Raw genomic sequence first — 19,946 nt, forward strand, 5'->3', positions numbered from 1 at the left:
AGTGATTCAAGATAACCACGACTTAATCCCTGTAATTATAACATTTTGAAAATAATTTGAGGTATTGTAAAACAGTTGATAAAAAGAGAAAGACTCACATTTCAAGTTTAACGAGCGAAGGTTTAGCCTACTGATTAGCTTGATTAACCTAATTCAAATAACAATGCACACGAAAACTAGGTCAGTAACTAATACAGCATTTACAACGAATAACAGAGCATAGCCCGAATTTGGGCAATACCCAAATATCCTGTCAGAATCACGACGAATAACAAAGTATAACCCTAATGCGGGCAGCACTTAAACATCCTGTTGGATAGTTTCAATCGATCGGATGTTTAATCGTAATAGCGATCGAGTTAGTACCCTGTTTGTCGCGGCAGCGTTTCGTGTTTCGTGTGTGTTTTGTATTAAACAGTGTATAACTCAACGTATATTTCGAATTTTTACGTCGAATGAACAGCAAACTGCAAGTGCCAAGCCCCCTATATATACTGAACTTTTGTTCCCCAGGCGAGACGCGACAGAGGACACCAGTCCTGTCGCGTGTCGCGGCGGGTGACCATCTACCCTAGGGTAGCCCCGTCACTTGCATAGCCTTGCTGAGTTGCTGGATTCGTAAAATTTTATTTCGACAACGTTTTATGTAGATAATCGTAACTTAGGGTTTAAGCCCCCTGAGTTTTAGGGGCCCTGATCCTGATTTCCGATTGTTCTGAAAATTTTAGGGTTTATGTAGAATCACTTGGGTTTCTCAATTAGGGTTTCCTGGTGAATATAATAACACATAATCTAGTAATAAATACCAATTTTGGTGAGAGTTGTTACAGTATTAGAGTTCATGTTGTTGTAGCTTCTACCACCCCCTCCTTGACCTTGACCTTGAACCGCATGGACTTCTTCATATTGCCCTTCCACCATCCCTTGGCAATTTTCAGCCGCATGACCTATTTCATTACACAAAGCACAAACATCATAAATTTGGTTAGTAGTTTGAACATTACCATCATCTATGGCGTGCACTTGAGGTCGGGCAATGGCCGGTCGTGCTCTCCTTGATGCTTGAGCTTTCCTCTTTGATGTAGTTGCCATGCCTTCCAAAAACTCCCAATCATCGTTCTCATAATTTGTACCAAAAGTCCCACCGGTGATGGACATTAAATCACGAGCATCTTCGGCACTCAACCCCTCGTGGAAGGCATTCATCAACTCCCACAATTCAATTCCATGGTGAGGGCAATTCTTTATCATATATTGAATCGTTCAAATGCCTCATGAAACATCTCACCATGTTGTTGTTGGAAGCTTCTCAACCCCTTTCTTGCATCGTTGGTCTTTTGGGCGGTGTAAAACTCATCCAAGAAACTTTGTTGCATCTCCCCCCATGTATATATGGATGCCGAAGGCAATGTGTAGAACCATTTTTTCGCCTTATCTTCCAAAGAAAATTGGAACAATACCAATTTAATATCCTCAGCCGAGAACCCTTGACTCCCAAGAGTGTTACAAATCGAGTCATAGGCTTCCAAATGAAAGTAAGGCTCCTCCGTTGCTAACCCCTTATATTTTGGTAAACTTTGCAAAGAGTTGGTCCTCACTTCAAATGTCCTCCCTTGATCATTATGAGGAATGACTACCGGTGAAGGGTTTTGAGTGATTACCGGCCTAAAATGTGCTTCGATGCCCCTCACATTTTCTCTAAGGTGCCTCCTTGGTACACCGAACCTACCTCTTGGAGGAATAGGACCCACTGGCCTTGGTACTTGCCCTTGTGGTGCAATTGGTTGTTGAAACTGTTGTTGTCGCATCAGTGGGCGTTGAGGTGGTCTTTGAAATTGTGGTTGTACATTTTGCGGCCGGACTTGTTGCAATGGGATAGGATGTTGCATTGGTGGCCCTTGTGGTCTTGGCCGAATGTGTTGTGGTATGAGTTGTTGTTGTTGTTGTGGCATTCCACCGACACTTGCCATCCCTTGAGATTGACTTTGCACATATCCAAATTCTCCTTGATCGCCATAACCCCCGTAAGCATACCCATCTTCATCATACCCCTCAAACTCCTCAAATCCTTCATCATACCCATCTCCTTGAATTCCCGACGATTGTCCAAATGGAAGGGTTGAATATTGAAAACCCGCTTGGTTCGATGGTCTGAATGTTGAAGTAGCATGGACAATGGTCGAAATTGGTGCTATGGTATGGCTTGAATATGACGGACCCGCACCCGGGAAGAATGGGATAATGGTGGTATAGTAGTGGAAGGGTTAAAGGTAATGGTTGGTTCTTCTTGAGTAGTAATGGGTTGTGTGGTGTTGGTTGGCGTAGTGTCATGAGGTGGAGTGGGAATTGTAGTGGAATTTGGTATGGTTGTGTTTGGTGATGGTTGTGTGGAAGTAGGTATAAATGATGAGGTCGTTTGACCCGTTGTAGGTGGAATTTGTGAATCAGCCATGATGTTTCTTGGTGTAATTGGTGAAGTGGGTGAACCAATGATTCGGTTTTCTCGTAGTAAAACCCTGTTTTTCCTTAGCGTTCTTTCGATTTCCGGATCAAATGACAATGGTGACGCTTTGTGAGAGCCTCTAGTATGCATGCACCTGTAGAATCTGCACACTAAACACACCAGTGTAAACCCGAAAATAACAAAGCAAAACTAACAAACTGACACACGTTGCGCACTACTCCCCGGCAACGGCGCCAAAATTTGACGTGCTGTCGTAGGTACACGCAAATTTAATCCCAATAACAACTATAGATAGTGGTAAAAGGGTATCGAACTCAGGGAGTATGTGGAAAGTGTGTTGATTTTATAACTTTGCTAATTAACTACAATTAACCTAATTTGCAGAAAGTAAAGTTCAATGATTTGGATTGTGTTTTAGAAAACTAAATTAATAACTAAGTGCAAATAAAGATTGGTTGTTTAACAGATTAGGAGAGCAATGACCATCTTAGGATTCAGTTTCCTTTAACAATTGTGTGAAATTTCAACTAGAAAGAGTTACATAGACATAACTCGTACATACATAATCGAAGTGATAAAAGGGAACAAAGTACTCGGATTCTAATGCGAGGTTGTTTCCCGATGATCAATCAATCAATAACCAACCCTAACCCTTCCCGTGATATCTCGATTGCCAACGGCACCAAGAACTTACGATCGAGACTAGAAATTGCACTATCGATTAACAAGCTACAAACAATTATGCATATACCATGATATTCAAGCAACGCAAGTTATCATTCTAGAAATTCAGAAATAAGCACACAAAAGTTCAAGATAAACCTTCACCTAAGATGATCACCGAGAGTTTTAGCCACGCATAGCTTGGTGAATCATCATAACAAGTAGTTCAATGTTCATACAAATCAAAATCACAAACCGAATGTTTGAAATTATTCCAAGCCAAGCCCCAATCACCCAAAATCGCCCCTAGTGTCTCCAATAACCGACCAATGATGATGATAGGTGAAAAGACACCATAAAACTGCATAAATGATGGCAGTTACGGTTTTAGCGTCACTTCCACCGTAACTTACGGCTCTACCGTAAGTTACGGTGCACATAAAAGTGTTACGGTGCAAGTTGTCTATTTTACGGCAGGGATCCAGGCCAAAATCAGGTCCACCGTAAATTACGGTAGGACCGTAATTTATGGTGACAAGCTGATTGTTCTTCTTTGTTTCATCTTTTGCTCCACACGCGACCCGTTCAACTCCAAACCGTCCAAAGCTGCATTTTTCTTCACTTTAAGCCGCCAAACCGCACCTGAGACATAAGCAACAGTAGTTATCTAATTCGAGATAATTACACACTTAAATGAGGGATAAACTTGTCTTTTAACATCATAAAGGGTTGTCCAATGGACCACCCGTCAGTATGTATATGATAAATTGTTCGAGATTCAACATGTTAATACATGTGGTAAACTGGTTCTGTGTATCTTTCAATCCCTAAAACTAGTATGGTATAAAACAAAAACTTAATTCATCCAGAGGTAGTTGAGTATTTCGAGCCACAAATATTACATTCAGTGGCACGTGATTCCTCTTTTAGTCATTTGTAACACGAATTCCTTATAATAAATCAATAACAAAACTTAGCTTTCATTTTGATAGTTCGTTAATTTATTAAATAATATTACCATATAGAATATAAACTGCTAGTATGAGCAGTATTTGAAAAGTTATACACGACAACTGACTGATTATACCATTAACCGTAGTGCCACTAGTTCGGTTACGGTCTAATGGACCAGACCAAAGAACCGGTGTGTTTTGAGTGAACTAGATAAAAACCAATGAAAATCATTGATTCTGGCCTCCTTCCTTTACAGTTCTACTCGTCTTTAGACTAGGTCAAGCCATTGATGAACATTCGAACCAGTGAACCGTTGGTTCAACAGTCGGTTCGCTCTTCATGACGTTGTGTATGGTTTCACTTTTCTAAACTTGAACAAAATACAATAACCATTGAACGAGTCGTCTATGATTCATAAACGAGTAAACACGTTTTAAAACGAGCTCAATCCGCTTAAACAACTTATGACACAGGTAACGTGTTTAACTAATCATGTTAAACAAGTTAATAAGTCGACACCCACCTTTAAGGCCGTCTATTTACTAAAACGATATAGTTTTATAATTTTATAGTTATAACCATTCTTATTATGTGTGATTGATATAAAGATTAGATGAATTGTAATTTTTGATAACTTTTATTGTATATGCTTAGTTTGTCTTATTATTTGTTAGTGGTGTTTAGTCCCTCATGTTAAACATACAGTGTTATTCGTATGGTTACTGCTTTTATATAATCGACTTAACATGTTATAATGTCATTCGTCAATGACGAACACAGAAAATATTTGCCCTATAAAATACACTAATTTTTTTCAAGGAGTGCGCCCGCCCACCCAGGGCTCTACTTAGGTCCGCCCTGTCATCCGTGTTAGCGATCTTACTAGATTTAAGAGTCGTAAACATGTCATGCAGCCGGTTGTATTAGTGTTTAAAAAAAACACATGTAATTAGGCACTGTATTCACCACTAAAGACTGCCTCTCGATAAGTTTGTCCGAAAAATGTAACATATGACAATTTTAACCCGTTTTCTTAATATAGTATATATTTTTATACAAAATTTATATATACTATATACTTTTATACAAAATTTATACCCAACACATAAATTATAGGGTTGAATGACTCACCGTTGAAGTCAATTTTTGGGACCCAACCCAAAAGTTCGAGAACTTTAACCCCACCACTTGCTAAACCCCCTAGCCATCAACCAAGTGGCTTCCTCATGGGCCGTTGGTTTTGTTGCTTAAACATGGCCCAGTGGAAAAAGTGAAAAATCATTGTACATTTCTTTTCTTGTTTTTCAGAATATTTTTCACATGTAAGTTTTTTCTTTTTCTTGTTTTTCAGAATATTTTTCACATGTAAGTTTTCATTTGCTAAATAAATATCCACGTTTACATTCACAAGTTATATTCATACTCTTATAAATATATATTACCCAAATCTTTAAAAGTTTACATTTTAATCGGTTTAAGTAAACTATTACCTAAAACCAGTGGTGGATCTAGAAAATCCACATAGGGTAACGTTTCGAAAAAAAAAGGTAACGAAATCGAAAAAAGACAATTTTTTCCAAAATTTACACCACCTTCAGAGCGTCACCGGAGCGTCAAGCGGTAACAGAGGATACTCCTTGTAACACTATAGGTACGCCCCTGCATAAAATGGGCATGATTTTTATAAGTTGACAGAAGAGTTTTATACAAAATTTCGTTAGCAGACTTTATGTATTAAAGATTGAGTTAATGCTAAAAACGAATACTAATCAAGAATTCCTTAAAGTTGGATTATGTTTATTACGTTTTATAGCAATTTTATATGGATAAACTTAGTTATTTGAACGTAATACATGATGTCTTAACACTACTTGAAGGACTATTATTTGTTACACTATAAACAAACACGAATACTACCGTAAACAAAAAATATAACAAGGTTTTCCATTAACTCGTGGAAGGTAGAATATAATTTTGTTGTATCGTAAACTATCTCGAACACAATGGCATACATATTACAATAATTAAGCCAATAACATGTGTTTTACATTAATACAAGGAAACCCTTTGAAACTCTAATACTAAAACAGAGAAACCCTTTGAAACTACAAGATATCACAAACAAATTGTCTAGAAGACAAGAAGTATTAATGAAGGGAAACAAGAGCTTTGAATAAAGTATTTGCCTTATGTGATACCCGTTAGCCAAACTCTGACGCCAGCATAGGCCTGGTTAAGCCAATATAGTGTGACCAGAATACTCCGACGCCAGCGTGGCCCGGTTAAGCCAACATAGTGTGACACATTGTTACCTTAGACCAACTTTCATTTAATTGGTATAATAATTTGTTACACTACACATAAACTAGATGGCTGAATGAGTCGACGTCGAAGTAAAATTTTGGGACCCAATCCAAATTTTAAGCTTTCAAGTCAAATTATACCACTTGCTAAACGACTACACGCCAACCAAGTGGCTTCCTCCTTGTGGAACCATGCCGCATTGGGAAACGTAATAAATTAAACCATATCTTTCTTCTACAATTATATAATATTAAATAATCTTCGCATGTAAAATACTAAAATCCATTTGTTTTATTTTAACGAAAGATTTCTTTACTCCTAAGTCTATGAGAATCGAACCTAATACTTTCTCCTCCCAAAATATTTAAAGGTATTGCATTTGCTAATGAATCACCATCCCATTGTTACTAAAATTCATTTGCTAATAAAATATTCACATTGTAATTTGTTGGGATTTCAAAGCTAAATTTAGTGGCGAAACTTTAATGAAAACGGAGTGTAGGTCAGACTCTTAAAAATTCAATATTTTACACTATTTTTTTTTTCAAGGTAAAATCAACCATACGAATGAAAAATTGGTAGGGTCGAGGCACCCCCGCCTAGAGGTGTACAAAAAAACTGGTTTTAGAACCGAAACCGGGAAAAAACCGAAACCGGTTTTTTTTTAACCGGTTTTTTTTATAACCGGACCGGTTTTATAACCGAACCGCCGGTTTGTGACCAGTTACTAATCTTGATCTGAAAAAACCGGTTAATAACCGAAACCGGTTTTAAAAAAACCGGTTAAAACCGGAGAAAACCGGTCCTAACCGGTTACACCGGTTATTGTTTTGAACTTGAAAAACCGGTTAGTAACCGAAACCGGTTATTAAAAAAAAACAATTTTCGTTTTAGGTGAAAAACCGGTTCGGTTAATAATCGAAACCGGTTTTAAAAAAAAAACGATTTGTACACCTCTACCCCCGCCCCAATAAAGCTTCGCCAATGACTCAATCACACTTACAAATAAACACACATAGAAAAGGAGTATTTATTGCTACAAAACCCAATTCATTCAACAAGGCACCCCGCGCCAATAGGAAATAAGGAAAAAAATACCTACAATTGGTAAACATGATGTAGTGGAATTAGGCCTTCGATTAGGTTTTTAATCAGCTAAGAATCCGGGTGGGGCAAACCCCTAATTCAGAAGCATTTAACCAACTAGGAATTGGGGAAGAGCAAGCCCCGGTGAAGATGAAGTGTATGCCATGTACCCAGGAAAAGAATACGCTTCAAATTCCCAAGCGAAGGAAACTTGAGGGGGGGTAAGATTAAATAAAAAGTTTATTTTGCCTAAGTAGAATGAGAAAGACCATTCATTTTCCAAATCAATGGTTAAGATTAGAGTGTAGGAGAAAGGAGGAGCGCAAGGGTATTTGGGAAAATCCTATTTATGAATTTTATCTCTCCACATGCAAGGCACATGTATATTTCACCCTCATTTTTTAAACGTTCATAACTTTTTTATACGATATTATTTTTTCGTAAAAATTTCACCGTAAAATCGAGCGTCTTTTTATCTTTAATTTGAGTACCATATTGCTATATAAAATATGAAGACTAAAAAACCCACTAAGATGTGTTGTATTTCTATGTTATATAACATTTTTTGTGTTGGATTTTTGTACTAAATTTTTTGTGCTGAATTTTTTTGTCTTAATTTTTTTCTCAATTTTTTGTGCTGGATTTTTTTGTACTACATTTTTTTGCTGAATTTTTTCGTGCTATATTTTTTGTACTAGATATTTTTGTGCTATATTTTTTGTACTACATTTTTTATGCTATATTTTTTATTAGATTTTTGTGGTATATTTTTTTGTACTAAATTTTTTGTGCTAGATTTTTTTTGTACTAGATTTTTTTTGTTATATTTTTAAAAAAACAAAAGGGGTGGCACATGTCATCTTCACTCCTATTTATAAGGAACAAAATGTCCTTTATTCCTACTTATTAGGAGTGCCACATGTCATTATCACAATCCTTCTTAGACTACTTAGTCAAAATCCACTTTGTAGTTGGGGTTCTATTACCCATGGGCGGGTAGATGTAACAGTGATTTTGATTGTTTCTTTGATTTCGTCTTCAATTACAAATAAGGATTTAGTTTTAATTCACGTTTAATAAGTGGTAATCTCTATTTATAAGTGTTTAACTTGGAAATTTAACAAACGAAGGATTTGGAACTGAATCTAAATCCCTTGATTTGTTTGGGTGTTAGAGGAATTAAATTTGGAAATTAATTCTAGCAATTCGTTTAGTTAATGGAATTTAAAATCTTTCCAAATTATGAATAAATTGAAGTAAATTTATTGGAATCTACGATTGGCTGACATCGTCGTATCAGCCACCCCGCCACCATTCATCGCGCCTGGACATCCTGGTCACTACCTTAATGCCAACCCACACCTTCTCAACCTGAGCTAACCCGCATCGTATTGACCTGACGCCTACACGCACCGTCTAGACCCGATTCGACGCTGACTCGCAACGTCTTGACTCAACTCGACAAGTATCATCTCGACCGGACTCGCAACGTCTCGACGAACCCGACTCGTGATGGTCGGTTACACATGCTAAGTCAGTTTGGGTCAGCAGTGCGAGTTAGGGCGACAACTAGATTGAGTCAAAAAGGTGCGGGTTATCGGTGGGCCGGGTTGGTTTAGTGGTTGAGTCAGGTTTGGGTTGACGGGTCTAATAGGTTTCAACATGCTAAGCGGCAAGAAGACACTTAGACTATGTGTTGGGGATTAATGGAAGGGTGCCACATCACCCATTAACGGGCTCAACATTACGCCCCTCCATTAATGGATATTTAGTTAATGCATTGGCGTCGTGAATGACAATAAGGTGGTGATAATGGTGGGGCCCACCCCAATCTAAACAAGTTACATCTTTTTTTTTTCTAAAACTTTTGATTTAGTTAATCCACAATGTATTATTTAGCATATATTTAAGGGTGGAGGTAGAGGTGTACAAATCGTTTTTTTTCAAAAATCGGTTTCGGTTATTAACCGAACCGGTTTTTTCACCCAAAAAGAAAACCGTTTTTTGTATAACCGGTTTCGATTACTAACCGGTTTTTCAAGTCCAAAACTATAACCGGTGTAACCGGTTGGGACCAGCACCGATTTTTGCCAAAAAACCGGTTTTTAACCGGTTTTTTTAAAACCAGTTTCGGTTATTAACCGGTTTTTCAGATCAAGATTAGTAACCGGTCACAAACTGACGGTCGGGTATAAAACTGGTCCGGTTAAAAAAAACTGGTTAAAAAACCGGTTTCGGTTTTTTCCCGATTTCGATTTTAAAACCGGTCTTTTTGTACACCTCTAGGTGGAGTGGTACACACTTCACCTAACCAATCATCTGTCATGTCAACTCCCTCTTTAAAACAAAAAATAATTAAAAGATAAGTGTGTGATTGGTTGAAAAAGAGTGAGGCCTACCATTAACCACATCTCTCTTCTCTTTCCCTACGCGGTGACTACTCACCGTGCCACTTCTTCACCGATCACAGAAATGCTCGTGGTGGCGCCTCACCGATCGGCAAACAACATCATCGAAGGGGTCCCGTAATGATGCCCCTCCCACCCTAATAAATGATCAAGTTGTTATGTGATAGTACCTGACACTGACACTGATGTACCAATGGCATTAAAATACTATTTAATAAAAAAGGTATATCTTTTTACTTAATAATTTGTCCCTATAAATACACACTCATCTTCTCTCTCTCTCATAATTAAAAAAAGCTTCATACCGATCTATCTCAAATCACCAAAAGCGTCTTTCAAGATTTACAATTAGGGTTTTCAAAAATGCTACTGAGAAGCTCATCAACCCCCTCTCTCACTTCATGGTTCCAACAACAAAACCCCAAACCATTACCATCATCACAACCAGATTTCATCCACAGAAACCTAAAATCACCAACACTCTCATTACATTCACCTAAAAAGATCACAAGAACCTCATCAGAGGGTGATGATCTGGTCACTCTTTCACGTTCATCACGCAGGAATTCACTGAACAATGCAACCTGTTTCATTTCATCTGTTTCTGTTGACGAGTGTATTGAATCGAATGAGATTGAAAGCTGTGATATGATGTTTTCGAGTTCTGGTTTGGATGTTGATGAAGTAATGGTTATGGTGGATGTTGCCGGAGGTGGAGGTGGTGGCGGGAGGATTTGTGGTGGTGGTGGTGGCAATGAGGGTTGTGATAATGGTGGTATGGATGGGTATTATAGGAGTATGGTTGAAGCGAACCCGAGTAGTTCGTTGGTTCTGGGCAATTATGCTAAGTATTTGAAAGAGGTAATTATTAATTATCATGTTCATTGTTTTCATATGTTCATATGTTATTAGTTCGTTGGTTCTGGCTCGAACCGCTTAAAACCGAGCCAGCTCGGCTCTTAACTAGCTGAACTGTTGTGATCTAGCTCGGCTTATCAAAAGCTTGAGCCAACTCGTCTATTTTTTATTTTTACACATATCGATAAATATAAAAAAAACAAAGAGTTAAATGTCATTTAGTCCGTGGTTTGGCATTTTGCCAGTTTGGTCCAAAGGTTCAATTTTTAGCCTGTGGGTCCAAAAACGTTTCAACGTTGCCATTTTAGTCCGCTAGGTTAACTTCATCCATTTTTTCTTTTTCTGTTAACAAGAAGGGTAATTTGGTTATTTTATATGTAATTCTATTAACCAGAAGGGCAATTCGGTTATATAAAACAACCATATTGCCCTTCTCGTTGACAGAAAAAAACAGATGAAGTTAACCCAGTGAACTAAAATTGCCAGATTTCTAGCAAGCTTTTCTTGAGTGAGTCACGAGACGCAAACTTTTTGAACGACACTGTATTTACCAGATCCATATTCAATATTCTTAAACAGGTTAAAGGTGATGTTATGAAAGCTGAAGAGTACTGCAGTAGAGCAATACTGGCTAACCCTAGTGACGCAACTGCTTTGTCGATGTATGCTGATTTGATATGGGAGACGCAAAAGGATGCATCGCGTGCGCAGAGTTACTTCGATCAAGCGGTTAAAGCTTCTCCAGATGACAGGTAAGCTAAACATATTCATTTTGATATGTAGATTATGCTAATATTATTGTTTGACTGAAGAATAATCATTTGATGATGATACAGTTATGTTATGGCTGCTTATGCGCGGTTTCTTTGGGACGCTGATGAAGAAGTTTCTGATACGAATCTAGCAGCACCAAGTTTTGTCCATGAAGCTTCACAACAGGTTCCGATTGCTGCAGTGTCATAGGGATGTGAATTTTGCTCATAATAACAGAGATATGGTGTAGAAAGTGTCTGACCCGTCTTCGTTTCGTTGTTTCTTGTAATTAGTGTCTGACCCGTCTTCGTTTCGTTGTTTCTTGTATGACCAAATTTTGTCAACTTGTAATTAGTATGTGATAAATGTAATAATATGATTCTATGATTTGTTATCACTTTGGTACATTTCTGATTTTGTTCATTTTCATTGTTAGAAAGAGATTTGGTGATGCTCATTTGCATCCAAAAGATTCTCATATTTAGTTCTTACTGAAAGTTGCTACTCTGTCCGAGTAGAAAGAGTGACGGATCTAGAAATTTTTTTTAACGGGTTCCTTTTGATAGATTATCACTATTTTTTTTTACAAATCATACAAGGCTTTCACTAATTCTCACTATTTTTTTCCAAACTGACTGAGTTCCTAGGAACCCAGAAAATGTGCCTAAATCCGCCACTGAGTAGGAACATGTCTCATCAGCTTCGGATGATGATAAATAATTATTCTATAATGATACTAGAATGATGTTGTTACAGTAATAATCTAAATCTTTGACTAAGTTTATCTAGGAGGTTGTAGACGATAAAAAAGTCCGTGTGATCGTCAACCCATTTGACATGTTCCCTTTTTAGCTAAATTTATGGATTTGACCCATTTGAGATAAAACACAACTCATTGAGATACAACATAACGCGTTTGACCCGTTCGCTTATTAGCTAAATTTCTGGATTTGACCCGTTTGAGATAGAGTATAACCTCTCCGACCCGTTCCATTTTTAGCTAAATTTATGGATTTGACCCATTTGAGATGAAACACAACCCATGAACCCAAATGAGTTATATGTGTCATGCATGTGGTGAGATGGTGGAGAATCTTGAACTTAATTTAGGACCATTGAAATTCGAGTCAATGACCCCTAGTTGCAACTATAGTTCCGTGTATATGTTATATGTATACTAATATAACAAAACATTTAGTGGTCAACAGCTTGTTTACTCATACTAGTTGTTAAGAATACATTCATTTTTGTGGCAGCTGTGTATGACGTTGACATTCTAATACCAGTTTGGTGCCGTTAGTTTCATAATGGCCTAGACTTTTCGTATAAAGGTATGAAAATGACGCTCAGATTTGTCTCAACTTTGATAATGTGACACGTAAAATACATTGGTTGGGGTCCGTTAATCTCAGTACCTGATTATAAAATTGTATCCGTATCAGGTCCCACACCTGTTATTCTCTATAAAAACCAATTGGTTATAGAGGGAATGACCCAGTCAGTTATATGTTGGCTATACGGGGTAGTGTTCAGCATCATTACATGATTAGTAGTCGAAACATGTTCGTGTCGGGTTATGTGAACCTGCAAGCTAAACTAGACATGAATTGGCATCCCTTGATGTAAATGTTACTGAAGTTAATTGTATCGAGTTGGCGGATTGACAGTTATAGATATTACTACACTAAATTTGAAACTTTATAGACAAAGTGTGTAGAACAATTGCACTGAAGTTACAAAACCCGTGGGTTAATTTGACCTAAAATATCTAATCACTTTAAGCTATGACATAAAATACCATCAAAAAGGTATATAAATAACTGGGTCAACTAGTGAATATCTCAGGTTGACCAGAAACGTGTACAGCTAAACATGTTTACTGGTTGGATCTAAAATTGATATGAATCCGTTTGTGCTAAACCAAGGCCGGCTCAACGCTTTTGGAGGCCCTAATCAAACTACAAAGGTGAGGCCCCTTTGAATTGGTATAAAAAAACATTGATTCTGCTTTTTGCCTTCCGAGTCTCAAGCACAAACACGATATCAAATTTAAAGATTCAAAGTATATCAATTAGGGATTTAGTCCAGACAATGAATGAATAATCGGAATATATAGAGATTACTATAAGAATAGTCATTAACCAACCCGCCTTATCCTTGAGACACCACTAGTTTTTCCTAAATTCACCTCGAGCGGAATGAGCATGTGCGACGTTACAATTAGTGAGAATGACGATGTCGGACTAAATTAAATTTGAATTGTATATTGCTTGGAGTTTGAATTCAACCTCTTTTATTTTAAAATTGGTTCTTCAGTTGGAGCTTACAATAAATATAGTTTTTGTTTTGTTCATCTGGAGCTTACAATAAATATAGTTTTTGTTTTGTTCATCTGAACCTAATACCGTTATACACATCTATCTATACTTTCTATAAAAGGAGAAATCCCAATGACATAAGAAAAGCTGATGTGGCAGCCAGAGAGGCTGTCCAACAATGCTTTTCTAATGTCATTACTGCATTATAAAGCCTAATATATAAAATCATATAAAAATCTATCTAAAAGTCTGCCTCCTCCCAAAACCTCTGCCCATATCTATCCTATAAAGCCAACAGAGGTTGAAACTCCTTCCTTTGGGATGCGTATAACTTAGCAGATGTTTTGAAATTGCCGGTAATTTCAAATTTAAAATGTCTGGGGATACGTAATTTGCAATTAATGCATGTCACTCACTCACTTCTGTCAATCATCTTCTTATATAAAAGTTTTTTTTTTCTCATTTCCCTCTTCATATTTGTCACACCCCAACCGATGGCGGAAACATCAGGGCATGGCACTGAGGGAAACAGATTGTCAAGAGAAATTTCATAACGACTAAATTACCAAATAGTTAATATTATGTCCCATACCATAACCCATTAAGTAATCTAATTATTACAGACATAGATATTCTCAAAACAAAACATGTTCCGATAATTCATATTCAAATAAATAAATTCTCTTTGTTTCTAGACTCGATCCTACTTGATTCCACAAAAAGCAGATAAAGCACAACATCCTAAGCACCTGTCACATGCGTTAAAAGAAAGTCAATACACATAGTGTAAAGGTGAGCATACAAGTTTGATATAGCATAATAGAGTTCGAAATAGTTTACGCATAACCAACATGAAACATGTATAATGTGAAGGCAAGTAGGTTATCGACAGAGAAATATGCAGAGACGTGACTGCGAGTTATAGAATGCGCAACACATATCCCCACTGGGACACGTGAAGTAAAGCCCTTAACAACCCCTGTCCACGACAAATGCCGAGTCCAAAATATAGTACTATCGTTGCTAAGGTGTCAGGCAACAATCACTGTGTTAACATAACATACACGCATTCATCGAATAACATGTAGCATGCAATAGCGGTTAGCGTATAAATAGTGTTTGCGTTGTGTGTCGATTGTGATTTAGCATAAGTAACGTATGTAACACCCAAAAGTGCGTAAAGCAAAAAGGGATCGAGTATACTCACAGATTGTGTTTAACAAGTAAACACGCTCTTGGATTGAAGGGAGCACTGAGAGAGATTAGCCTGAACAGTTAACGATAGCATAAACAGTAAGCGGCGCGTAAAACGGTGCAAAGGTGATAAGTGTCGGATGGCAATCCGGTCGGATGGCCAGTCGATCGGATGTCAATCCGTTCGGATGGTCATCCGATCGGATGGCCATTCGATTGGATTGACATCTTGTTTGGTAAGGATGTGTTTGTGTATGATGGCTTTGAAGTTTTCGTTGTAGCATTTTGAAAACAAAGAAGTATCTCTACCCTTCAGGTCGATCGATCGAACGGCTGTTCGATCGGGCGACGATCCGATTAGTAGGACACTTAGTGAGAACAAGTTCACAGCAGGTTGTCACTCGATCGGATAGCAATCCGATCGGGTGGAAATCCGTTGGTTACTGACTATGCATTGAACATGTTGAAAATTGTTTAAGTGTTGAAGTCCCAAACGTCACATGGTCGGATGGTCGTTCGATCGGATGGCAATCCGGTCGGACGGCAATCCGTTCGACGTTCAGATCTTTGAAAAGTTGAAACATAAGTTTAAGTGTGGAACCAAGTGTAAGCCGATCGGACGGCTGATCGATCGAATGGCAATCCGATCGGATGACAATCCATCCCAACGACCTGATCGTCTTTGACACTTGATTGTTTTGAAAGTTTGCAGTTTTGGTCGAGACGGTGTGATACGTGCTAAACAACGGAAACATCGTCAAGACTCAAGTGACCCGATCGGATAGGAACCACCCTAGTCCGATCCGTCAACTGTTCAAGACGATCGTTCATGTTTAACCCGAAATCGGTAGTCTCTTTGATAGAAGCCAGATCTTGAACCAATACATCACTAAGAAGGAGTAGAAGATCAGAACAAGCTCCGATTCTATCGGTTTTGAGTGCATTGAGTATAAAAGAGTTGAAAGAAAGTTAGAAAACCATCTTTCAATCCTTTTAATCATGAATCTGTGTAGATCTATGCGAAAACATTGTTGATTCATGTGGAAATCCTTCAGATCTGAGTTGTTCTTGGTGGAATGATACCAAAACTTTGAAGTTCATAAGAACTCCATGATGACATCATCCTAGAACACCTCAAATCTGTTGATTTCACGGTTAAAAGTTAAGATTCAAAGGTGAAAAAGATGAAGGAGTGCATGTAGATCATAGAAGTACAAGATTTAGGTTGAAAACTTACAAGAATCGTGAGAAATCGAGAGAAAGGAGGCTGGAGTGCGGTTGGGTCGAGTGAGAGTGCTGTCACATCACAAATGATGTGACAGGTAGGTATTTATAGGGTTTCCAAAACAGGAAAGTGTATAGGGTCGGATTGGCCACCGATCGGATGGCAATCCGATCGGATGGCCACTCGATCGATTGGCCACTCGATCCTGGTGTCCAGCGTGTTGAGTTTCGTCGTTTCGATTCGCGTGTTGAGCGTTGCGATGCGTTTCGAGCGAGCAATGCGATAGATTAATAATAAACACACAAATACTATATCTAACATACAATCATCATAAATAACTGGCGTTTAGCGTTTGCGATTCCATTGTGATAGAGTTGCGATTGCATTTTAATTAATCACCACAACATAAACATAATTAAACATGCACAAGTAACACATAGATAGCACACACACGTAAAACAATATCCAGAAAGCACAATTCGAGTTGCGAATGCGATTGCGATGCGATAAGCGAATAAGCGATAGAACAAGCGATAAATATCGATTATTAACAAGTACTCCACATAATACAACTAAAGCAAAATAAAATAAAGATTCGATTACAAGTCAAAGAAGTCAAATCAATAATTAAGCAAGGTGTGACAGATCGCAATTAGCAATCTTTTCTTCCTTTGACTTCAATCTTGACTTTGACTTTCGAAACACAGGGTGTTACAACCTCCCCTACTTAAGGGAATTTCGTCTCGAAATTAGGCTTTAGCCGTAACAAACAACTGCGAGTACTTCGCCTTCATGTCCCTTTCGAGTTCCCAGGTGAACTCTGCACCTCGTTTGCCTTCCCATCGGACCTTCACAATGGGAATGCGTGAGCGCCTAAGCTGCTTGGTTTCTTGGTCCATGATCTCGACAGGCTTCTCCATGAAGTGTAATGTTTCGTCCACTTGTAGATCCTCCAGTGGAACTTGTAAATCGTGCTCAGCCAGGCACTTTCTGAGGTTCGACGCGTGGAAAGTCAGGTGGATGTTGCTAAGTTCCTCTGGTAGTTCGAGTCTGTAGGCCACTTTTCCGATCCTTTCCAAAATCTTAAAGGGTCCAACATATCGAGGCGCGAGCTTTCCTTTCTTGCCGAATCTGACCACACCCTTCCAAGGTGACACCTTTAGGAGTACGTGGTTGCCAACGTCAAATTCAAGGGGCTTGCGTCGTCTATCGGCGTAACTTTTCTGATGACTCCGAGCTTTCAGCAGATTGTCTCGAATTTGGAGGATTTTGTCAGTCGTTTCTTGCAGTATCTCAGGACCGGTTATTTGCGAGTCACCGATCTCGTGCCATACAATAGGCGATCGACATTTTCTTCCGTATAATGCCTCAAACGGTGCCATTTGAATGTTGGAATGATAACTGTTATTGTACGAGAATTCGACTAAAGGTAAGTATGCGTCCCAATTACCACTGAAATCTATGACACACGAACGGAGCATGTCTTCATGGGTACGAATCGTTCTTTCAGTCTGACCGTCGGATTGGGGATGGAAAGCGGTACTTAGATTAAGCGTAGTACCGAGAGCGGACTGAAACATTTCCCAAAGACGCGAGGTAAACCGACCATCACGGTCAGAGATGATGTCGCGAGGCGTCCCATGTCGACAAATTATCTCATTGGTGTAGATTCGGGCTAATTTTTCTACCTTATAGTCTTTTCGTATCGGCAGAAAATGAGCAGATTTAGTCAAACGGTCAACGACAACCCAGATGCTGTCGTGACTTGATGGCGTGCGCGGAAGTTTCGTAATGAAGTCCATTGCTATACTCTCCCATTTCCAAATAGGGATCTCGGGTTGGACGAGTAAGCCAGAGGGTATTTGATGCTCGGCCTTGACCTTCGAGCAAGTCAGGCACTTTGAAACATAGAGAGCGATATCTTTCTTCCTGCCCGGCCACCAATACTTGTAGCGAAGGTCCTGGTACATTTTATCGGCACCGGGATGAATAGAATATCGAGACTTGTGGGCTTCGTCCATCAGAATCTGTTGTAAATCGGTCCGCTTAGGGATCCAAAATCGGTCCAGATAATGGAATATCCCATTCGACTTATTCACTAGCTGGGCTCCATCGTTGAGAATCCTTTCCTTCTTCAAAGTGCGTTCGGTGAAACAAGCATGTTGGGCTTCGCGGATAAGGGTTTCGAGATGATGCTGGGCTTGGATATCACGAACGCTATGCAAATAGCTTCGTCTGCTGAGTGCGTCGGCAACGAAGTTTGCTTTGCCAGGAAGGTAACGAATCTCACAATCGTAATCGTTGAGAAGTTCTACCCATCGGCATTGACGCATATTCAGTTCTTTTTGGCTAAAGATATGTTGTAGGCTCCTATGGTCGGTGAAGACCATACACTTAGTACCATAAAGGTAGTGTCGCCAAATCTTCAACGCAAAAACAACTGCGCCTAGCTCAAGGTCGTGGGTTGTATAGTTCTTCTCGTGGATCTTGAGCTGTCGAGATGCGTAGGCGATAACCTTGTCCCGTTGCATGAGAACACAACCAAGACCAAGGTTCGAGGCATCACAATAGACAACGAAGTCATCGTTTCCGTCGGGTAAAGCAAGGACGGGAGCGTTGCAGAGCATATGCTTGAGAGTTTGAAAGGCAGACTCTTATTCAGTTCCCCAAACAAAAGGCTTGTCTTTATGCGTGAGAGAAGTAAGCGGCACGACGATTTTAGAGAATCCTTCGATAAATCGGCGATAATAGCCCGCAAGTCCAAGGAAAGAACGGACTTCAGACGGGTTCTTAGGTGTAACCCAACTCTTAACAGCTTCGATCTTCGCAGGGTCGACGTGAATACCTTGACTATTGACAATATGATCGAGGAATTGAACCTCCTCCAGCCAAAATTCGCACTTGGAGAACTTGGCATAGAGTCAATTCCCTTGGAGTAGCTCGAGAACCAAACGTAAATGTTGCGCGTGTTTGGTCTTCGACTTGGAATAGATCAGGATATCATGGATGAACACGATGACTAAGCGGTCAAGAAACAGTTTACACACGCGATTCATCAGATCCATGAAAACCGCGGGTGCGTTGGTCAAACCAAAAGGCATAAGCACGACCTCATAGTGGCCATAGCGAGTGCGAAAAGCGGTTTTGGGTATATCCTCCTCCTGAATGCGTAACTGGTGATAGCCTGAGCGTACAAATCATCGATTCGAGGTAGGGGATAGCGATTCTTGATTGTCAGCTTATTCAATTCCCTGTAGTCGATGCACATCCGGAACGACCCATCCTTCTTTTTGACGAAAAGGACTGGTGCGCCCCACGGAGAGGTGCTAGGGCGAATGAAACCTTTATTACGCAATTCTTGGAGCTGACTCGAGAGTTCATGCATTTCGGATGGAGCGAGTCGATAAGGAGCTCTAGCAACAGGATTGGCTCAAGGAATGAGGTCGGTGCGAAAGTCGATATCACGACTCACAAATAACGGGAACATCATTTACTCCAGGATTACCTTTCTTTTTCCTTTTCCACTACTACAATGTTAGCCAAGAAAGCTCTGTATTCCTTGCGGAGATACTTGCTTGCTTGGATACACGACATGAGTTGGAGTTCTTCGACGCGATTTCACCGTAAACTCACAATAGATCACCATTAGCAAGCGAGAAGCGAATCATCTTATCAAAGCAAACAACTTCAGCATGGTTTTCATGAAGAAAGTCCATGCC

General features: G+C 39.2%; 1 protein-coding gene and 1 non-coding gene across 2 annotated transcripts; both read left to right on the forward strand.

Moving 5' to 3' along the window:
- The first annotated feature begins 1,222 nt into the window (after positions 1-1,222).
- On the forward strand, positions 1,223-1,327 carry LOC118482480. Its single transcript, XR_004868515.1, has one exon. It is a non-coding gene; the product is annotated as a small nucleolar RNA R71 (small nucleolar RNA).
- An 8,824-nt stretch (positions 1,328-10,151) lies between these two features.
- On the forward strand, positions 10,152-11,897 carry LOC110877278. The gene is made up of 3 exons (XM_022125432.2): positions 10,152-10,740; positions 11,317-11,489; positions 11,574-11,897. The coding sequence occupies exons 1-3, from the start codon at positions 10,243-10,245 to the stop codon at positions 11,698-11,700; spliced, it is 798 nt and encodes a 265-aa protein (XP_021981124.1). The 5' UTR covers positions 10,152-10,242; the 3' UTR covers positions 11,701-11,897.
- Positions 11,898-19,946: the final 8,049 nt, after the last annotated feature.

This window comes from Helianthus annuus, chromosome 9 (assembly GCF_002127325.2).
Source record: "Helianthus annuus cultivar XRQ/B chromosome 9, HanXRQr2.0-SUNRISE, whole genome shotgun sequence".
In the NCBI taxonomy this organism is placed as follows: domain Eukaryota; kingdom Viridiplantae; phylum Streptophyta; class Magnoliopsida; order Asterales; family Asteraceae; genus Helianthus; species Helianthus annuus.

Bases quoted from the DNA above. Each gene is read 5' to 3' on its own strand.
- LOC110877278 (XM_022125432.2), top strand. From the start codon at position 10,243: ATGCTACTGAGAAGCTCATCAACCCCCTCTCTCACTTCATGGTTCCAA. The intron at 10,741-11,316 runs GTAATTATTAAT...ATTCTTAAACAG, and splicing joins ATGCTAAGTATTTGAAAGAG to GTTAAAGGTGATGTTATGAA. The intron at 11,490-11,573 runs GTAAGCTAAACA...ATGATGATACAG, and splicing joins AAAGCTTCTCCAGATGACAG to TTATGTTATGGCTGCTTATG.